The sequence below is a fragment of the Castor canadensis genome, chromosome 6 (genome assembly GCF_047511655.1).
Source record: "Castor canadensis chromosome 6, mCasCan1.hap1v2, whole genome shotgun sequence".
Lineage (NCBI taxonomy): Eukaryota > Metazoa > Chordata > Mammalia > Rodentia > Castoridae > Castor > Castor canadensis.
The window spans coordinates 64,350,815-64,372,693 of NC_133391.1; the positions used below are offsets into that span (position 1 = coordinate 64,350,815).

At 40.0% G+C, this 21,879-nt stretch overlaps 1 protein-coding gene and 1 pseudogene across 1 annotated transcript in view; one reads left to right on the forward strand and one right to left on the reverse strand.

Moving 5' to 3' along the window:
• The window catches only part of Aldh7a1 (aldehyde dehydrogenase 7 family member A1), a 41,334-nt gene that overhangs the window by 17,509 nt on the left and 1,946 nt on the right, over positions 1-21,879 (reverse strand). The window contains exons 3-10 of the mRNA XM_020184963.2: positions 20,406-20,471; positions 15,316-15,396; positions 14,653-14,776; positions 11,514-11,646; positions 10,424-10,468; positions 7,607-7,684; positions 5,957-6,054; positions 1,416-1,457 (exon numbers count right to left, since the gene is read on the reverse strand). Of these exons, the coding sequence (XP_020040552.2) occupies positions 1,416-1,457; positions 5,957-6,054; positions 7,607-7,684; positions 10,424-10,468; positions 11,514-11,646; positions 14,653-14,776; positions 15,316-15,396; positions 20,406-20,471 (667 nt within the window). The remainder of the gene's footprint in view (positions 1-1,415; positions 1,458-5,956; positions 6,055-7,606; positions 7,685-10,423; positions 10,469-11,513; positions 11,647-14,652; positions 14,777-15,315; positions 15,397-20,405; positions 20,472-21,879) is intronic.
• Positions 9,646-9,764, forward strand: LOC141424313 (5S ribosomal RNA; annotated as a pseudogene).

The window sequence follows — 21,879 nt, forward strand, 5'->3', positions numbered from 1 at the left end:
AGTTTCCTCTGTTCCACTGAAGAAATCAATGCAAAGTCACTTCCCAATTCCTCTACCACTACTTTTATCTATTCCTCCCTCCTCTTCAGCCCTCAGAACAACAACAAAAAAATAGTACAATCTTTTCAGTTAATTCTTCCATTTATATTCCTAGTAGTTCCTTTCTTCTTATACCTTCTAGAAGCTTACAGCCAGTTCCCTCAAGTCCTCATTATCCCCCTCCAATTTAACAGTGCTCTCACACTAGTGCACAGTTTTTATGCATCTCCACCCCTTTTTTGTTGCATTATTTCAACTTTTTTAACCTCAGTTTCCTCATCTGTAAAATGAGGTAATGATACCTGGGGTAATAATGGGTGGAAGCAAGGAGTTAAGGAAAGGACAGTGCTCTGAGATCTGATTGCAGAACACAGCTGTCAGCTTCTGTCACTTGCTAGTCTGTCCTTTCAGCACAGTCTGATTCAAGTCTGAGTATAACCTTGGAATGAGATGAATAATAGTAATAATAATATCCACTTCATGTGATTGTGGTGGGAATTAAATGAAACAATGTATACAAAACAGCTGAGCACAGAACCCAGCAGATACCCAGTACTTGCTAAATGCTAACTATACTTTTTTTGGGGGAGGGGGTAGGTAGGAGGGGGAGATTCTGGGTATTGAACTCAGGGCTTCGCACTTGCCAGGCAGATGCTCTTACCTAGATTAGACGCTCATCTGGAACAAGCCCTTTACCATGTACTTTTTAAATCTCTCCTGTCCACCGCACATATATATGCATTTTGACATGATAATAACAAGATAGAAATTAGAAACTTTAGGTTTGTACCATGAAAGTTACACTTCCATTAGTCTCAACCTACTGATTTCCATTACATTAGGCAGAAGTAAAGCTGATAGATATTCCTTTGTGCCAAACTCAAGCAATCAAAAAAGCTTTAAGAAATTCCCAAGCTTGCTGGTTACATAAGTAGACAAAAACGCCTTAAGGAAGTGTTCCTTCCCAAGGTAAAAGCCCCAATATTCCACTAAAGATCAACGAATGTTTCTGAAATCTAAAGGAGTCATACTTACCTAAGTACTAAGTTACTCTAGAGAACCATGGAGCCAGTTTTCAGAAAACAAGGTTAGGGAAAACACGAAGAAGCAATGCCACACTCAAGACAATCTCAAAGCCTCGTGCACAGGTTCTTAGCCCAGGTAACACCTCCCAAACGTGAATACATTTCCTTCTTGGTTATCTCTGCTATTAACCCAAGCTTCCATCCCGTCTCATAAGGAAAATTCCTAACAGGGGAATGAGGTCCCAGGCACTCACAACAAAGAAAAGATGAGTTACTAAATAAGTCCCATGTTTAAGGTGGCTAAGGAGGATACACTGAACTGAAAACAAAAAGCAAAAGAGGCAGCCTTACCAATAATGGCGTTGTTTCCTCCAAGTTCTAACAAACTTTTCCCTAAAAAACACAAAGACAAATTAATCCTTACATCAGTATTTGCTTCACACTGCTCTGTGGTCTCAACTTATCCCAACTTTTTAAAAAAATTATTTTCCAATTTATAAGGTAACATGACTATTATATCAATGTCAAATATCCTGATTTTGGTCACTGTACCATGGTCATATGAGAGAATGTGTGCTTAGGAAATTCACTTTGAAATATTTAGTGATGAAAGGATATAATGTCTTCAATTTACTCTACACAATTCAACAAGCATATGTGTAAACTCTGTGTGTGCGCACACATATATGCATGTGCCTCTGAACATTATGTTGCTGGAAAGAGAAAATAATAAAGCGAATGAGGCAAAATGCAAGCAGTTAGTGAATCTGGTTACAGGGCATGAAGAATTCCTTATGTTAGCATTGTAACTTTTAAGTTTGGAATTATGTAAAGAAAAAAAGTAAAATGAGTCAGCTACTGTGGAAACCAGTATAATTTCGCCCCAAAATTAAACATTTATGGTAATTCCTACCATATAATCTTAGCAATTCCACTTCAGGGTATGCAACCAAAGGTAGAGAAATACTGTTAGTAGTTTTATTCATAAAAGTTTAAAGGAGGAAGCAACCCAAGTATCCATCGACTGATACATGGATTTAAAAAATCTATACACACACACACACACACACACACACACAAAATGGAATATTATGCAGCCTTAACAAAGAAGGAAATCCCATTACATAGTACAGCATGGATGAACCTCCAAGACATCATGCTACACAGAATAAACCAATTACAAAAAGCACAAAGACTGTATGATTCCACTCAGATGAAGCAGCAGCTAAAGTAGTAAAAAGAACAGGTTCAGCAAGTAGTTGCTGGGGGAGAGGCAGAATTAGCATTTAATTTTTTTCTTTTCTTGTTTTCTTTTTCTTTCTTTACAAGATGAAAAAAGTTCAGGACTGGGGGTGTAGCTCAAATTCCGGCATATGATCCCCAGCAACTGGGGGAGAAAGAGGTCACTCCATAGTATTCCATCACGATGACATATCAAATTTTCCGTAGCTACTTAGCTAGTGTGGAATGTACTTGCTGTTAGCACCGACTTCTCATTTACCTGCTGAGGTCAGGGCTCCTGCATACACACTCCAGAGGACTCACGCAGCATCTCACCGTACTCTCCCCAACACACACTTCAGATTTGTTTGCCTGCATTTCACAAGCAGACATTCCCTGCTGATCTTCTGAACATGTCTCCCTCAATGCACTTGAAAGTACCTTTTCTCTGTTTTGGTATCAGAAGTGTGCGTGACAGCAGAGTGCTCTTGCTCCATGGCTCAGCAGCCAGAGGACATTAACTGGGAAGCATGCAGCTGCTGTCGCCAGGGGCCCAAGTGCTACATGAGCGCTAGCCTCTGCTGCAGTCGCTGCTTGGAAGCTTACTGGCTACAGCCCAGTGCTACAATAGGTGCTATAAGGAAAAGGAGGGAAATAGAAGATTCTACCAAAACAGAAGACATCTGCTTTTCCTGCCTGACTGCAAGTGAAATTTGGCAGAAATTTCTGTGTCCATCCAACCCTCTATCATTTGTTCTCTAACCACACTCCTAACTACCAATCCCATCCCAAAAAAAAGCACCTAGATGACACACACTTGTAATTATAGCTATGTGGGAGGCATAGGCAGCATAGGTAGGAAGATCACCGTCCGAGGCCAGCTCTGAGTAGTGCATGAGACCCTATCTGGAAAACAACTAAAGTAAAAAGGGTTGGAAAGGATTGGGGACATGGCTGAAATGGAAGAGCACCTGCATAGCAAGCACAATTCCCTGAGTTCAAACCCTATACGGAAAAGAAAAAGACTTAAAGTGGTAGAGCATCTGTTTAGCAAATACAAGGCCCAGCATCACCAAAATAAAAAAGTTCTTAAAAGCACCTATAACTTAAGATAGCCAGATACATTTTAAAAAACTGTAATCCTACTAATGCTACCAAGGCAAGAACAACAAACTACTACTTTGAGAGAGGAGGAGGCAAATACGTGTGATCAGTTGACACTGATGGGGTCGTGTGTTTATTGGCCATTTGATATTCAAATCTGTTGCCTTTTTGTTTTTTTTCCAGGCTCTCTACCACTTGAGTCACGCCTCTACCCTCTTTGCTCAGGTTATTTTGAAGACAGGGTCTCACTTTTTGCCCAGGCCAGCCTGGATCAAGATCCTCCTATTTTAAGCTTTTCTTCACTTCCCATAGTTACATACAATCAAAGACAGTTACATACCACCACTCCCAGATTTTTTTCAGTTGAGATGGGGTCTCATCAACTCCCAAATGGCTTCTAAACCATAATCCTCATATCTCAACTACCCAAGTAGCTAGGATTACAGGCTTAAGCCACCATGCCCAACTCTTACCCATTTTTAAATTGCATTACTTGCTTTTGATACCTTTGAGTTTGAAAATACTTTATATATTCTAGACACAAGTTCCTTATCAGATGTATAATTTACAAATATTTCTTGCCAGTCTATGGGTTGTTGTTATGGTTTGACTATGAAGTGTCTCCCCAAAAATCTCATGTGTTGAAGGCAAGGTTTCCAATGCAACAGTGTCTAGAGACAAGGCTTTGGGGAAGTAACTGGATCATGAGGTCTCTGGCCTAATTAACAGATTAACCCACTGACAAATTCAAAGTCTGAATAGGTTATTGGAGCTGGTGGAACTGTGGAAGGTGAGGCCAAGTTGGATCACTGGGGACATGACTTGAAGGGTATACCTTGGCCCTGTCCCCTTCCTGTTACTCCTGTTGCTTCCTGGTTGCTACAGGTCAACAGCTTTCTTCCATCATGCCCTTTCTGTCTCACCACAGGCCTAAAAGCAATGCAGCCAGGCAGACATGGACTGAAACCTCTGAAACCATGAGCCAAAATAAATCCTTCCTCCTTCCGTGCTTTCTACAGGTATTTGTCACCTCGATGAAAAGGCTGAGACAGCTGTTCTTTTCACTTTTTTCCTGGTATTCTTGGTCTGGGGGCTCTTTTTTTTTTTTTTGATAAAATCTAATTTACCTATTTTGGTTGCTGTTCCTTGTGCCTTAGTGTTTCTAAGAAACTACTGCCCAACCTAAGGTCACAAAGACTTATTCCTATGTTTTCTTCCAAGAGTTTAGGTCTCTGACACATTTTTTAGTTTCTGTGTATGGAGTGAAACGGGCCCAACCCTCACAAAAGCATGTGGATATCTACTCTCAGCACCATTTGTTGAAAGAGACTATTCTTTGCCCCACTGAAATAGGTTTAGCATCCATATCACCAAAACAATTGGCAAGCAATGTATAGGTTTTGTTTCTGGATTCTCAATTCTGTCCCATTGACCTTTATGCTGCTACCAATATTGATTACTGAAATTCTGAGTCAGTTTTGAAGTCAGGAAGTAAAAGTTCTCCAAGTTTATTCATCTTGTTCAAGACGTTTTGGCTATTTGGGCTCTTTTGTATTCTCTTGTGAGTTTTAGAATTGGTTTCCCAATTGCTACAAAACAAGCAGCTGGGATTGTGATAGCAACTGTACTGAACCTACAGCTCACATGGGAAGAACTGGGCTCTTATAGTACTAAATATTCTGAAAAATGAAAATGGGATAGCTTCCCACTTAGACCTTTATTTATTTATTTTTCTGTCAGTCAAGAAAGTTGCGTTTTTTTATTTCATGTCTTCCATTGATGCTTTGAGGCCTTCAGCACAAAAGACTTAGACTCTTGCTAGGTTTATTTCTGAGTATTTTTTTCTTTTTGATGCTATCATAAATGGAATTGTTTTCTAAACTTGTTTTTCAGGTCATTCATGTTAATGTAGAAAAATAAAATTGATTTCTACATTTTTATTTTGATCTTGTACCCTGCATCCTTGCTGGTCTTATTATTGCCTCTAACAGTTTTTGGTAAACTTGCTGAAAGGTAACACCTATCCAGTACAACGGCTGGCAGATTAACTAATCCAGTCTCATCTTATACTGGGGGTTAGAATCTAAATTCAGCATAAGGGTCAAATGTTGGTCAGTATTATTCTTAAAAACCTCATAAATTGGCTGTAAAGTAAAGCACGTGAAGTGATCTATACAAGCCTTTCAAATCGCATACATGTGAAAATAAAAAGAGAAGAGTGTAGGTGAATGTTTCACACTCTAGGTCTGATATTCCTTGGTTTTGTTTAAATTGTGATTTTTCTTTTTTTTTTTTAAATCTACAGAACAAGTCTGGTAGAATTTTTAAAGTATTTTTTATGATTCTATATTCTCTACTGAATAGAAAATGGTATCATTTTCCTATTGAACTCTGGAACTCCCTAATATTCAACTGCTATTAAGTACACCCTTTTCCTTTTATTTGGACATTGAAATAAACATGGCCAGTATTTCCATGGAAAGGATCAAGAGAAAAAAATCCAATGTTTAGAGCTCATATCCACACTTCTGAGACAGCAAAATCTTCACCACGAAGCCAATACTTACCAAACCTCTCCTGCACCATAAGGGCCACTTGTTTTCCCACCTGAGTGCTCCCAGTGAAGGACAGCAGATTCACTCGCTCATCTTTGGCCATCGCTGTGCTGTAGGGGAACAGATAAGGTTATTCCAGAAGAGACACCAGCAATAGCAGCACCCAAAGGCACCAGCAAGAAAGCACATGCTCTTGGCAAGATAGTCAGTCAAGGTTATTCAGAAGTCTGTCCCAGGGGCATGAGGAAAGGTGTTCATGAAAATGGAGTAAATTCTTCACAAGGAGAACCAAAAGGGAAACAGACCAACTTATATGCTGTTAGTGCAGTAAGAAAGTCCTTCCTGTACTGAGTGGCTGACTGGACAACACAATCCTAGGACTGATTTCCTTGCTGAGTACTCCATTGTTTTTAAGACTCATAATCTATAATTCCTTTAAGAACTAAAAATGTAGATAGCTATAGAGAAACAGTTTACAGTATCACTAAAGTAGATGACTTATGAAGCTTTGCTAGGTTTTCTGGTTGCTTCTGAGGAATGTAGATCAGACACTATTGATTTGAATCTCTGTGTTCATAGTTAAAGGCTTTGAAAGGTTCAATATGAGCCAAGCAGGGTAGTCACAGCATCAGTCCACTGCAGGGCTGGACAGCTTAATTAAATTACTCAGACAGATTTTCCCAGGTTCAACCCACAAATGCAAACACTGATACACTAGGTAGCTATTGCTTAATACATTCCCATATAGACTACCAAGCAATTCCAAGGTCACCATGAAGGACTGGATGCCGAGAGTGCCAGAATAGAGTAGGTCAAAGAATACAATGCCCATGTTTCAGAGACATTTAGATAATATATCACTATGTGCTATAGAAGTAGGAGCTGTAGCTTCTAGTGCGTTCTCATCTATATGAACAAGGAGTAGCCAACTGTCTTTTTTGAGACTGCCCAGTTATTATGGTAGTATGGCAAAACTGATGGAGACAAACTAACTTTTTAGCAATTGTAGCATGGTTACAAGACTTGACTCCTAGGAAACCTCACCGAGTCAAAGTCTAAGCTGCTAAAAACAATTTTCATCAAGGCTCAGATCAATTTTAGCCAGTTCCCACTTAAAGAGGCTATGACATTATGCACTATAAAAGAAGCAAGGCACAAAAGGCCAGTTATTGTATGGTTCTATTTAAATGAAATATCCCAAGTAGGCAAATTCATAGAGACAGAAATCCAGGCACCCAGACGATGGAAAATGACTGTTAAGGGCACAAGGCTTCTTTCTGGTGTAACATTCTGGAATAAGATAGTTGTGATGGTTGCACAACAGTACATATTCTAAAATCTACTAAATAGGGAATGGGGTGAAGTTCTGAGTAGAATACATGTGTAGTATAAACAAGGCCCTGGGTTCAATCCCCAACACCACCAAAAAAAGAATAATGAACACCTTACAAACAGTAGCTCTGGGTAAAAAGACAAATATTACTCATCCTCCAACACAGGTTATATACTAATGAAGTAAAATTCAATGAGGCTTATAATACAACTCCACAAGGCTGTTCTCACAGCCCTAGCTGTATGGACTCTGCTCCTTTGGGGAAGATGGTTCCTGCTGGTCAGCCCAGGCTCCTTCAGCAGAGAGACTGCTCTCACCTCTCCACCTACCCAATATCTGCTCCACCACAGGTCAAGGAACAAATTGCGCCAGGCAGCTTATTATCTTCCAGCACCCTGGCTACTATCCTAGAAAAGGAAATGGCCATTCATTACTAAGACAGTAACTTATTTTCTGAAGACATTTTAAAAAGAAATTCCAGCTACCTAAGTCTTCTTTTTCAACCATCTCTCCAAACATTGAGGCCTGGATTTCTCCTCACATATTAGAGAGAAGGTCAAACATTAATAGGCAGAACTATTTAGTTTTTCCTAAAAGACTCTTATGAAGGAAAAAATGTATAGAACATGAATAGATGACAGAAAGCATTGTTGAGGTAGGTCAAATTTCAAGTATTTTCTGACAAAGTATGAAGACACATCTGGCTCAAAATGGCAGATGGGAGGCTGGGAGTGTAGCTCAGTAGCAAAGTGCATGCTTAAGCATGGGCAAGTCCCTTGGTTTACTGGCATTTGTTTGGAAATGGCACCATCAGATACCACAGAGAGCCTTGCAGAACCCTGGAGCAGCTCAGAACAAGTGTCTGCTGGCTTTGCACAAAACCACTGTAGTCAGAAAGTACCAGCACCCTCCAGGATAATGCCTTCAGGAGGAGCAAAGCTTGTTCTCCGATTTAAGCTGTTATAGTTCAAGTGAGACTACAGTCAAATACTATTTAACTCTGACCCTGAGGTGTAAAAACATGGCTCAAGTAGTTCTGGTTTTTCTGAAGCAGCATTCTGCCTTCCATTTTGAGTTTCCAGCAGACCAACAAGGCAAATGTCCTTTTTCATCAATCATCCAATTCATTTAACTTTCAAAAAGTGACATTCCCACTTCCATAAAAAAAAAAAAAAAGGACACTAACCTCACACTCAATTAACCTCCCCAAATGCCCCCAAAATGTCTTGGGTAGCTATCTTTTTCCCTCCAAACCAGGACCCAATCAAGCCAAGATCCACATCGCAGGTGTCACTTCTAAGAGCAGTTCTCAGACGGTGCAATCCTGGGGACTTTGGGTATAAATAATGTCCTTGCAAGTAGACCACACTCTCTTTAAAAACAGGTATTTTACTTTGTGCATGAGGGTAAACATTAACTGAACCCTGAAGAATGGGCATCTAACCTGGGGTAAACTCTAGCTTTGTCCTCCAGGTTACCTGACAAGTGCCACACTGTAAACAATGTCATTAGACAACATGACTTATGGCAAAACTATCCCTGACCAGTCAATTACATCTGGACCATGATACTGATCTGTGAACCAAAGTGGGAGAACCATGGTCTTTGGCCCTCCCTGAATGCAGACACTTATAACTGCAAGTTCCTTGTGGCATCTGAAAGCTGTGCATACAGAATTACTATGAAAGACTTGAGGGCTTTTGCAAAGTATGAGGCTTTTAAGCCAGGGTGAGCCCCACACCTGACTAGTGCCTGCCTTACTGCTGTGAGGACAATAATTGAAAAGGAGTGCCTGCTTGAGGCCATCCTCCCGGATGGACAAGGAAACCACATGTGGCCCACAGTCATCTTATGAGTGCCACTAGTGGGCTGCTCTCCCCTGGGTTAATTCCTGCAAAATGTGGTATTGTTATACTTATTGCTTCATCACAAAATCACATATTTTCACATACATTAAGCAGTATACATTAAAACCCCCAAAGGAACACTTCAAACTCTTCAAAACTGTTTAAAGAAGGGGGGGGGCAGAGAGTGTAAAGCAAAACTAGTACCAAAACTAACAATATTTTAACCATAGCTTAATAAAAATTGGCAAGTTGGCTCACTATGCCTACATCGGCTGTTATGTTGTTTATGGGAAACAAAAAAAAAGTTTCATTTTAAAAATGCCTGAGCAATCTCATCATCACTGTTTAATTTGAACACCCCTGCCTCATAAGACATCATTTCCTCAATACCACATAGTCCTTTCAATTAAACGCTAACACATGCCATCCTCACTCTCTTATATCCCACTTTTCATAGCCTAAGCCACTATTCCTAAAGATGTCCTAACATTTATCACCCTCTTGCAGACTCTATAACAAGTTCCTACAGCCATACCACCCTGAACACACCTAATCTTTTCTGATCTCAGGAGCTAAGCAGGGTCGGGCCTGGTTACTACTTGGATGGGAGACCACCTAGGAATTCCAGGTGTTGTAGGCTTTTAAAAAAAAAAAAACAATGTTTATATCAGAGAATGAAGACCCTGCAACCTGCAACCACTGGAACACCAAAGCTACATCAGAGGTCTCCATGGGAAAGCACCCAATCTGTATATTATCTAAATTCCAGAGTGATACATTCATAGCACTGATTTTATGACAGCTGTCAAGTTCTTAAATATGAATAAGTAAAATACAAATACCTGTAATCAAAAAGTGCAATATCTTTTAAATAGGTCTTTCTGTTTTGTTAGCAATCTATTAAATAAAAGCAATGAAAGTATTAGCTGGATAGAAATCTATTCTCAACACCATTACTTGTTTAACTGTTATCAAATATAGCCTCTAAACTGCCAGGATATTACTTCTTCACTGTAGATGTTTTTATTTTCCAAGTGATAAAAAATGTTAAGAAGAGTTGGAGTTCAACACTTATGTCAATATCTGGCAAGTTTCCAAAGAGATAAATTAGATGATATGGCTCTGAAAGAACAGTACAAACTGCAAAACAACATAAAAATGTTATTACAACTCAATAAGAAAGAAGCTATTCAAATTCCATGCTTAAATAAATATGACATCAGATAAAAACACCCAGGGCCTATCAGTCACCCTTCAAGATTATGCCAAACCCAGGAAAAAGCAGCTACATGTACTTACTTAGTGACAGCTACACTAATGAGGGAAGTCGTTGGAGCTCCTTTCCTTGAGATGGTTTAAAAAAAGGAAAAAAGAAATGTAACTTGAGGGAAACCAAAAATACCTTTCATTATCAAGCACAAACATGTTTTTGAGCAAGGAAAAAAAAAGAAACAAAACAAAACTGTGTCCAATTAGACAAGTTAAGTCTAGTAACTGAAATAGAAATCAACCCTTGAGGTGGTATCTCTGGAACCTAAGGAATTCCAAACCTTCGTAACATAAAAATGACACCAAGCAACTCTGGGCCTGCCTTCTGCGTGGATCACAGGAACTAAGCTCTGCCATTATGGGAACCAAATGAAGTGGAAATCTATCAGCCACACAATTGGCTATTTGGATTTAAATGTTGGAAAGCCTGGGTTTCTTTGGCAATGTGATTCCAATCCATTAATCCTTACAATTATGCTTTGTTTTATAGATAGACTTTGAGAATATTCTATTGAGGATAGCATTTAAGATCAATATTCCTGGCTGGACACAGTAGTTCATACCTATAAAGCCAGTATGCAGGAGGCCAAAGTAGGAAGATCTTAAGTTCCAGACTAGCCTGCTCTACACAGCAAGACCCTGTCTCAAGAAAAAAAAAAGAAAGAAAGAAAAGAGCTGGTAGAGTAGCTCAAATGGTAGCACAGTCTAGCAACCTCAAAGCCCTGAGTTCTACTCTCAGTACTGCCTAAATAAGTAAGTAAATAAATAAATAATCAATGCATCCGAAGTAGGGATAGTTTTGTGGAAGACTGAGCCTTTAACCTATGGAGCCTAACATTAACTCTGGGTGGTTAGTATCAGAACTGAATTACAGTGGTGTAGAAATGGAGATGAGGAAGAAAGGGACAAAATTGTATCCAAAAATACACATAGTAGTTTAAAATTAGCACTTCACAACTAACACATGTGACTTAACAATTAAGTTATAAAACTGTAAATCATTTTCTAACAATTAAGTACAGAAAACATTTCAATATATCAAAAATACTTTTAGTAGTCCATGAAAATAGCTACTTTAATCACCTTCTTACTACTGCATAGGAAAGTGAGTGGCTCTCACCAGAGGCAGGCATTCCCAGAGATCATTGCAATGGCATTGTTCCAGCCGTACACCGCCACTGGAAAGTTGAATGCAGTGATGATTCCAACTAAGCCGACAGGGTTCCACTGTTCGATGAGTGCATGGCCAGGTCCTAAGAACAGAGGAAGACATGGAACATACTCAATGCCTGGGAAGTTAATGAGAACAACATCTGAAATCTTTTATTTTCAGGAAAAAAGTACATGTGCCAGACCAGAGGGGATTCCAGATGTCTAGTAGTGATCACCTTACACAGCTGTGGGGTGTGAGCACATTACTTAATGCAAAATACAAGTGTTTAGTATATTACCTTACCAATCATGATACTCTTTATGCTTCTGAGTCTCATAAGACCTACAGAAATCAGGGCAGTATCGGTCCCATCTGGGAGACAAGGAAAATTGAGAAAGGAACAAGAGGTGTCCTGAAATGTAATTGCAAAGGGTAGAACATGAGCAGAACACACTGACTCTTAGATCTACATTGTTTCTGTTGCCTGATAAAGCCCTGGGCCAACCTCTCTAAATTTAAGTCTAGGTGGCTTATGTAAATGAATGAATGAACTGCAAAACCTTTCCATTTGCTGTAAGAAAATTAAAAATACAGGAACTTGGGGATGTAGTTCAGTGGTAGAGCACTGCAAAAAAGAAAAGAAAATTAAAAATGCAAATGGAAATATTTATATCTTAATTACAAGCTATGAAGCCAAGTTTAATTCCACAAGGTCTTATTTTAATCCAAGGCAGATGGAGTAGAGCAAATGACAGGAAGGGAATGTGATGGTTCACAGGCCCTGTTGAAACCTACAGACCCTGGTTGCGCTCCAGCCTAAATCTCTCTGGCCACATTCACACTGCTAACCAGGACTGGGGAACCTATCAGATGCAACACCTCATTACCAGACCCTCCTGTAGGCCAGGCATTCTCACCCCCTCCTAGCAGGGACTCTTCCTCTCCTGTCTTCCCATTCCTGCCCTGCTGACATCACTCCCCTGCTTACAACCCTCTGCTGTCTGGATCAATAACTTAACTACTCAGAGTAAAGTTCAAACTCCTCATAACAGGATCCCTCCCTGCCCTGCCAGCTCCCAACCCCCACACTGCACCCTCCAGCTGAGCTGAAGCAGGGCAGTTTCCCAAATGATCCATGCTCTCTCATCTTTAACTTTTACACAGGCTTCTTCCCTATTTGAAGCAATCCCACACCCCTGTACTCCACCCCCAATTCCTTGTCTCCCCTGAAGCCTTAACTTGGGTTACTTTTTCCTGGGAGGCCTTTCCTGACAGCACAAACAGACTGGGGTAGGGGCTTCTCCTACATGCTCACCATCCTGTTCTCTGCCCCAGCACAGCACTTGTCATGATCTACTGTTACTACCTGCGTACTGATCTCCCACTCCAAACATCAGGGATTTATACCTTTATGAATCCCGAGGCTGGGAACTGTACCAAGTAACGCTTATTACACCACCTGGCAGACACTCCATAGCATTTATTGAATTAACAAAGTCAAAGTTACTCCCAAAATCTCTGAATAATTTTTTCTTTAAATGTGCCAGGCATGATGGTGTATGGCTATAATTGCAGCACTCAGGAGGCTGAGACAGGAAGATCATGAGTTCAAGGCCAGTTTGGGCTACATAGTGAGACTCTGTCATTATAAAACAAAAAGTTTAAGTAGGGGTTGGGGTTGTAGCTCTGTAGGAGAGCACTTACCTAGCAAGCATCAAGTCCCAGGTGCAATCCCCAGCACAGTTAAAAATTTTTAAATGTATAAATAATTAAGGACACTGTAATTGGTGAGACAGACACCATAAATCAAAGAATATACTTGCTTACACATGTATACTTATGTATACTTCCCCAAACTAGAGGCAGTTTATTTATTTATTTATTTGGTGGTACTGGGCTTACACAGGTTACTTTTTGTTTTGTTTTGGTGTTTGTTTGTTTTTCAGTTTACCAACTTTTTAAACTAAAAAAAAATCTCTTGAAAGCATTCAGTAACTTAAAGTTGATCTCGAATAATGGGACTCACTCATGTATTTAAGAACATTAGTCACACATTTAAAAAAGCTTCTCCAGCTCTTTCCACCAGTAGAGAATTCTCCCAACAGTCCCAGCAAAGCAAAAATATCTTGTTTTAACAAAAATTCTTGATTACAAATGTAACATAATTCCCATTATGGAAATTTCAGAAAAATAGAACACAATAAAACCCCCACTAGTGCTACACAGAACACAGCCACCACTTGGACATACTCCTACCCTCTGTATGGGCAAAGCAGACACACATACACCTGTTCTACTCTGTCAACACTGCAAGCATAACCAGGGCATAAACCCTTATTCTCATCAGTGAACTGTCCTTGGAGTATGAGGTGGGCCTTTGCAGCATAGTTTATAATAGCAAAGACTGAAATACACACTAAATATCCACCATTTAGAGCTGGCTAAATTATAATAGGCTTATAACAAAATAATTATTAACAAAAAAAAAGATGAAGGAAGCCAGGTGTAGTGGTGCACACCTATAAAATCCCAGCACTCAGGAGGCCAAGGCAAGAGGATTGTGAATTTAAGGCCATCCTGGGATATGAAAAGAAACCCTGTCTCAAAAGAAAAAGAGGATGAGGGTTAGGCATTGACAATCTTCATAAACATTTTAATACATGTTGAGAGTCTACCAAAATTAGCTTAATGTTTCCCTTACAACTTGGCACTTAAGTTATTTCTAATGTATCTTGAAGCCACAATGAACAGCTTTACACATAAACCTTTGTCACATTTTAGATTATTTACATAGATGTTTAAAACCTGCTTTAAAATGTAAGGCTCTTTGGGTATATGTCCCAATTTTTTTCTAAATGGGTTAAAAGAGCATCTCACCTATGGATTTGTCCAAACTGAGTTTTTTCTTTAAAACAAAATAAAAAAGGTTCTTGATCTCATGTTTTCAGAAATCTTAACTTCCATTTCTTAGAAAGATTGAGGATATTTTCATATATTTATATCCCATTTGCAATTCCTCTCTTGCAAACTATTCACAGCCCCAGTGGTTTTAGGAGCTCTCGTATCAGAGAACAAAGCTCTTGGCTTCACAGTCTTCATGGCTTACTTTCAGAAGGCAAGATGGGTCCCCCGATCATCCGCGACAAGCCAACAGCATAATCACAAATATCTACGTACTCTTGCACTTCTCCCACGCCTTCCACTAAGATCTTCCCCATCTCCAAAGACACCTGGAAACATAAAAAAACAAGAATTTTCCCAAGAGAATTCATGTTTCCTTGAGGAGGGCAAAGTAAAACATTTTCTAAAGGAAATAAACTGAAGAAAGTCCGTTCTTATTTTTCTGAAGAATTTTTTAAAACAGAGATTTCTCTTCACTTTTTCCTGTCTATCGCGTTAATCTTTCATCTAAAGAAAGAATTTTTGAAATTTATAAATTGCTATTCTCAAAAATCACAATTTTGGCTGGGCACCAGTGGCTGAGGCCAGGCCCCGGTGGTTCATTCCTATAATCCTAGTCACTCAGGAGGCAGAGATCAGGAGGACTGAGGTTCAAAGCCAGCCTCAGGCAAATAATTCTCGAGACCCTATCTCGGAAAAAACTCATCACAAAAAAAGGACTGATGGAGTGGATCAAGGTGTAAACCCTGAATTCAAACCCCAGTGTCACCAATAAAAAAAAAAAAAAAATCACAATCTTATACACAGAAATGCATGATTGTCTTTTTTTCCACTCAAAGGATTATTATATACTATGAAAATACTTTACCAAGCTTCCTAAAACTTGGATCTTCTCCCGCAAGGCATCACCAATCTGTCTTACTATTTCTCCTCGCTTTGGAGCAGGAATCTAAGAAAAAAAAGAATTTTGGTGTCTGATTCAAAGTGTCATTTCATGTCTATAGCCATGTTCAGTGTGCACCATAGAACAAACCACAATCACATCAAAGAAGACTTTTTGATTACATGAAGACTGCAATATGCTAAACGATGGGGCTAAAATTAGAAGTGAAGTGCTCATGGACTAATGTCTACTGGGAAGTACAGAGGTAATTAAAAAAAAGCAATAAATAATTACAAACTGCCATCAGGAATATAAAGACAAAGGAAACCAAAGAGGTGGTGAAACAGAAAATAGCAGTACTGAAGGAAGGGAAAATCTCCAAGGTCAGACTGGAACTGAAACCTGAAACAGGAATATTCTACTGAGGTGAAAGAAAAACCATGAAAGGGGATCACAGAAAATAAAAGGGGCTGTTTGGGAAGGCAAGTGCATATAAAGCTAGAGGCTTTTAAGGAGTGAGCATCTGCTGGCAGAGTGGCTCAAATGGTTGAGCCCTGCCTAGCAAGTGTGAGGCCCTGAGTTCAAATCCCAGGTCCACCAAAAAAATAAAGAGTCAGAATGTTATTCCAGGTACAATGAGAAATACTTAATAGCTTCTAAGGTGCAGAATAAGACTTGCTTCATCTTTCAATATCACTGTCTGGCAGGAATAAACTGAAGAGGAAAGAATAAAAGCAGGGAGATTGATTAGGAACATATTAGTTTTCTGGCAGAGTTCAGTGACTTAGTCTTAACACTTCAATAGTAACAAGGGAGACAAAAGGTGAACATACACCTATTTTGAGAGAACTGACAGGACACAGTCATGGCCTAGATGGCAGAAATACAGAAAATGGAAAGCTGACTCAGGTCTCTGGCTTCAAAGTTAGGAAGACTGAACTAGTGGATGAAGATGATTTGGGGCTGAGGAGTGCCAGTGTTCGGGAGGTAAAGAGTACAGAACGCACCAAGTTAAACTTGAAATGTGATGACAAATGCAGACACACTTTCTGCAACTGTGACCATCTGTCCCCTTAGTTCTTCCTCTACCTCCCCTTCCAAAGGCAGCTAAAAGGAAACTTTCCGGGGGTCAGAGCCCATCTTTCCCTGCCCCTCGTGTCACACAGCCTGGCTCATGCTTTGTATTGCAGATTTGACTGAGAGCTCAAGACACCACTGTCTTGGAATAACTTTTCTGGAAGGTAGTGTGGCAATCTATTCACATTTAAAACATTCCTCTCAACCTTGACTAGCAGTTTCACTTCTGGAAATTGAGCTGATGTATAAGTATGCAAAAGAATACAATATTCACTGTGTGCCATTTCTAGTGGAGCAAAGCAGAAGCCATCTAAATGTCTACCAGCACGTGATGGGTTAATATAACTGCCATAATATGGAATGTTCTCTAAAAAATGAGGTAAATTAAAAAAAAAACAAAAACAAGACCTAAAACAGGGTAATAGAAAAGAACAAAGTAACATATATGTAAGTAAACTTTTGTTTTAGTTTGGAGGACCATGCATCAAACTATTAAAAGTGATCATTTCTAACCAGGCATGGCAGTGCACAGCTATAATCCAAACACTTGGAAAGTGTAGGCAAGACTTCGAGTTCTAGGCCAGCCTGAACCACCTAACATGACACTGTCTCAAAATAAATAAAATAAAACAGGGCTAGAGGTATGGCTCAAGTGTTCAAGCACTTTCCTAGGAAGAGCAAGGTCCTGAGTACTACCAAAAAAAATAGAAAGGAAAAGAAAAAGAAAAGTAATAATTTATAGGGACAGGAATTATTAATTTCATTCCACATTTAATATGTCTGCGATATTTGCCATTTTTATGATATATGCACTCTTTTGGAACAGGAGACAAAAACTTGCAATGTGGAATGAATTAGCAGAAATCCTATACGTTCCCTAGCACATGAGTTGGGTTTAATAATGTTCCGATTGAATTTAGCCAGGACATGTGTAAGTTTAGCCATGTTGGTTAATTTCAACTCAGCATGGCCATTCACGTGACGTTTTACTTCCTACTCAGAGAGGGAATCACGGCCAAGCTTTGACAAAGTAACTCCTGCTAAGGAGCTCCTGTTATTGGGTACTTATTTTTGCAGTTAGGAGATATGGTGCATTAATAATACTCAAGGACAATGGAAGAGGCTCCAGCTCTTTCTCACCAGAGGTGGGGATGAAAACTCGGGACACAGAGGGACTGCAGAGGAAAAGAAGTAGTTCATTCTGAGAGGAAACCAGTTCACAAAGGACAGCAGCAAGTCTCGGTATACCTAACAAGGCTTTCTATGGTCAGTTTAAGTTAAGAGAAAGAAATCCATTTTCATAAGCCCACCAAATGTTCCCTTTGGTGGGCACCAGTGGCTCACTCCTATAATTCTAGCTAGCTACTTGGAAGGCTGAGATTGGAAGGACTGTGGTTCAAGGCCAGCCCCAGCAAATAGTTCACAAAACCCAATCTCCAAAGTAACCAGAACAAAATGAATTGGCAGTGTGTCTCAAGTGGCAGAGCACTTGCTTTGCAAGTGAGAAGCCCTGAGTTCAAACCCTACTTCCACCAAAAAAAAAAAAGAAGTTAAAAAGAAAGAAAAATGTTCCTTTTGGAAAATTTTATGCTCAATTCAAATGAACCAAATGAAACTGGTTTGTCCCAACACAGCCAAAGCCATTGCCAAGCAGGGTAGCCCCACAAGGGAGAAAGATGGAACGTTTGTAAACCAGGAGGGCCACAAGCATTGGTTTGTTCTCTTTTGGTTTGGTTTCTGTTTTTGTGTTGGAGACAGGGTCTTACTGTGTAGTCTCGGCTGGCCTTGAATTCACAATCTTTCTGCTTCAGCCTCCCAAAGTGCTGGGATTCAGCTAGGCCCTGATCTGCTCTTGTTTGAGGCACAAGCTACCTCTCTAAGTCACTGCCCTATTGACCACAGCCCCAGAGGCACAGCTAGGAATGGCTCTGTCTCTACCCTAAACTTTGAACTCAATTGCTTAACTCAAATTCTAACAAATGAGAGCCCAACCGGTCCTACTTACTGTCACCCTGCAAAGTGACATGTTCCTACTGAGCATCCCACTCCTTTGGGAGGTCTAAAAGGCACAAGCAGCATGAGGACATTAGATCTAGAGGCTGCCACTGCTGGCCAAGAGTAGAGCGCCATCTGAGATCCTGAATGTGACAATAGCTACAATAAAGAATAACACAATATTAACAAGATTTTATGTCAGCCACTACCCCCCCATGGAGTACCAAAGACAGTCTTAAAAGCCAGTTTAGGAAAAGAGTTTTTTCAAAAATGTTTGCCTGTTTACCCTGGGTAAATACATACACACAACAGATGTTTCTGATCAAAAGACAACATGTGAAGTTGCAGGAGCACTCAAAACAATGTATACAGGTAGCAAACCCCAATTTTAACCTTAGTCAGTAATAATGTAGAAATACGGGCTCATCCACTGTAACAAACAAGGCTATGCTAACTCCAGATATTAATTATAGAGGAGGGGAAAAGAAATGAGGCAGTCTATGGGAACTTTCTGTACTTTCTACAAACTGCTCTGAAAAGATACGGTCTAGTCATTTTTTAAAGTGTACATATAGGAAAATAATAACTTGAAAAATTATATATGAACTTTAGGCTGGTACACAATGCAATATCTCAGGTCTCAAAATTTTACACATACAATGTATATTTATGAACTATGGAGTAAACACTTAAGGACTGAAAGGATATCCACCAAATATAACTAACATTTTGTATTGGAGAGGTTGGGAGTAAAGGGACAAAATCTGATTATCATACTTACTGTATCAACCTTTTTTTTTTTTTAACTGTGCTGGGGATTGAATCCTGGACCTTAAGTATATTAGACAAGTGCTCTACCACTAAGCTACACCCCCAAACCTCCATTTTTTTTTTTTTTGCAGTGTCTCGTCATGTTTCCTAAGCTGAACTTGAACTCTCGATCCTCCTGCCTCAGTTTCCTGAGTGCTGGGATAAAGCCTGCATCACCATGTCTGGCTTCCAGCCCTCCTTTTTTATTTTTAAATAAGAAGTATGTATTACTTTTATGATCAGAAAGACAAAATTTTTAAAACAATAAACAACACTGTTTGGGACAGTGAAGAACTATGTTTAGCACACTGTTTACTTGAGAAGTGGAATTTTTCTACTCAAGGATACTTTTTATTGCATACAATGGAACCCCAAGTCTAACATATCCAAAATTAGATATGAGGAAAGAGGTTCCCTGTGCTTTGCACAAAGATGATTTTGGCTGATCTTGAGTCTGCTCTTCCCACCTGCCCACCGCCCAACTTTCCTTTCAATCATTGACTCAGCAGCTTGTCATTTTGTAACGGACTGAGGAGCACCATGTACCCAACTCTCTGGAAAGCAGTTCAAATGTTTAAGTCATTTAATTCTTATGACAGCTCCAGAAGATGAGTACTCCTGGTCTCCCCTTTTTATGGCAAAGCAGTCTGAAGACAGATGGCAGAGAAGATCGGGAAACCCAAGTGATGCCAGCTCTCCTTTACTCTCCCCTCCTCAGAACTAGCCCCCACCTAGTGACAGATCAGTGTGGCTCAGTGCTGGTCAGTTTTCACTTTTGTTCGTTTAACTGCTGGTGGAGATTGAGACCAAGGAGTGGGAGCCCTTACCCTGAGAAACAAATGTGACCTCCATAGGGACAGCCTCTCTCTCCCAGGGAAATAGGGCACAGGGAGGCAGAAGGAGCAAAGAGGTAATGTTAACATAGGTCTTCCATTCTATTTGCTCAATTATAATTTCAGTGGAGAACAGAGAATTCATAGCTCCAGTTTATACTACTACATCAGTACAGAGCTTAACCCACTTAAAATTACCCATTCACTGAATGCCAAATATGGAAAAGGCGTCATCTTAGGAACACTTTGCAGACATATCACAGCCCTAAGGAGCACACATTTCATCTATGTCAGATGTTTATTTATCTTATCAGAGTTACAGCAGGTAACTGTGCTTTGGACCATAAAAGTCATACTTACATCTGCCCAGACTTTCCAAGCTTCTCTTGCTTTCTTTACAGTTTCTTCATAGTCTGCCATACTGGCCTATGAATTAGGGGGAGAGAAAAGAATTAAAAGGGATAATCTCCTTTAGAGCATAACATACATTCTTTTGGAAAAGAAGTAGAAAATCTCTGGGTGTCCCTAAGATTTATGGTTGAGGGAGAGGGAGGGGGTGGGGTGGTTGGTAAGGGAGGGGGTGGGGGGAGAGGGGAAATGACCCAAGAATTGGCATTGTATGCACATATGAATAAAAAAAAAAAAAAGAAATGATTAGGATGAAAATGAACAGTAAAAAAAAAAAAAAGATCTATGGTTGAGAATGATTTCCACAGCCTAAGCTTCTAAAACCTGCCAGGGGCTAGTTCAATGGCAGAGTGCTTGCCTAGCATGAGCAAGGCCCTGGGTTCAAATTAAATTAAAAAAATAAAAACTGGCTAGAACCCAGTAAAAGACAGGAGGGACTCATGCTGTGTTTTCAAAGCAAAGTCCAGTAGCCTCACCTGGAAACAACACCTGACCTGCACGGGAAAACCAGACCCTCTAATGCGTCTAAAAACAAAACAGCTAGCCGGATGCCAGTGGCTCACGCCTGTAATCCTAGCTACTCAGGAGGAAGAGATCAGAAGGATAGCGGTTCAAAGCCAGCTTGGGCAAATAGTTCTTGAGACCCTATCTTGAAAATACCTAACACAAAAAAAGGGCTGGTGGAGTGGCTCAAGGTGTAGGCCCTGAGTTCAAGCCCTAGTACCACAAAAAAAAAAAAAAAAAAAAGGCCTGGGTCTGAGCTCTAGTACTACAGCAGCTTGCCCAGAAAGACCCCAAGTTCAATCCCCAGTACCACAATTTAAAAAAAAACAGAACCAGCCATGCACCAGTGGCTCACGCCTATTATCCTAGTTACTCAGGAAGCAGAGATCAGGAGGATGGACCAGCATAGGCAAATAGTTCTCAAGACCCTATCTCAAAAAACCTTCACAAAAACAGGGCTGGTAGAGTGGCTCAAGGTTAAGGCCCTGAGTTCAAACCTCAGTGCCACAAAACAACAACAACAACAACAAAAAAAAAACCAACCTGTGGTTCCAACCCAGACCTACAGAATCAGAACCTTCATTCTAACAAAATCCTCAGGTGATTCTGAAGCAGTTCCTGAACAGGACTCTCTTCTAATCCCTCTATAATTTAACTTTTTATTACATACCACTCCTGCCAGAATGAACAATACCTCTGAGATTCTCTCTCTTTCTCTCTTTCTTTTTAGTAGTACTAGGGTTTGAACTCAGGGCCTCCCTCTTGCTAAGTAGGTGCTTTACTGCTTGAGCCACACCCCCAACACTTTTGTTTGTTTGTTTTATTTTTCAAATAGAATTTAGGGCCAGCCACACATAATACTTCTACCTGCACCTCTCATGTAGCTAGGATTACAAAGATGAACCACCACACCCAGAATGTT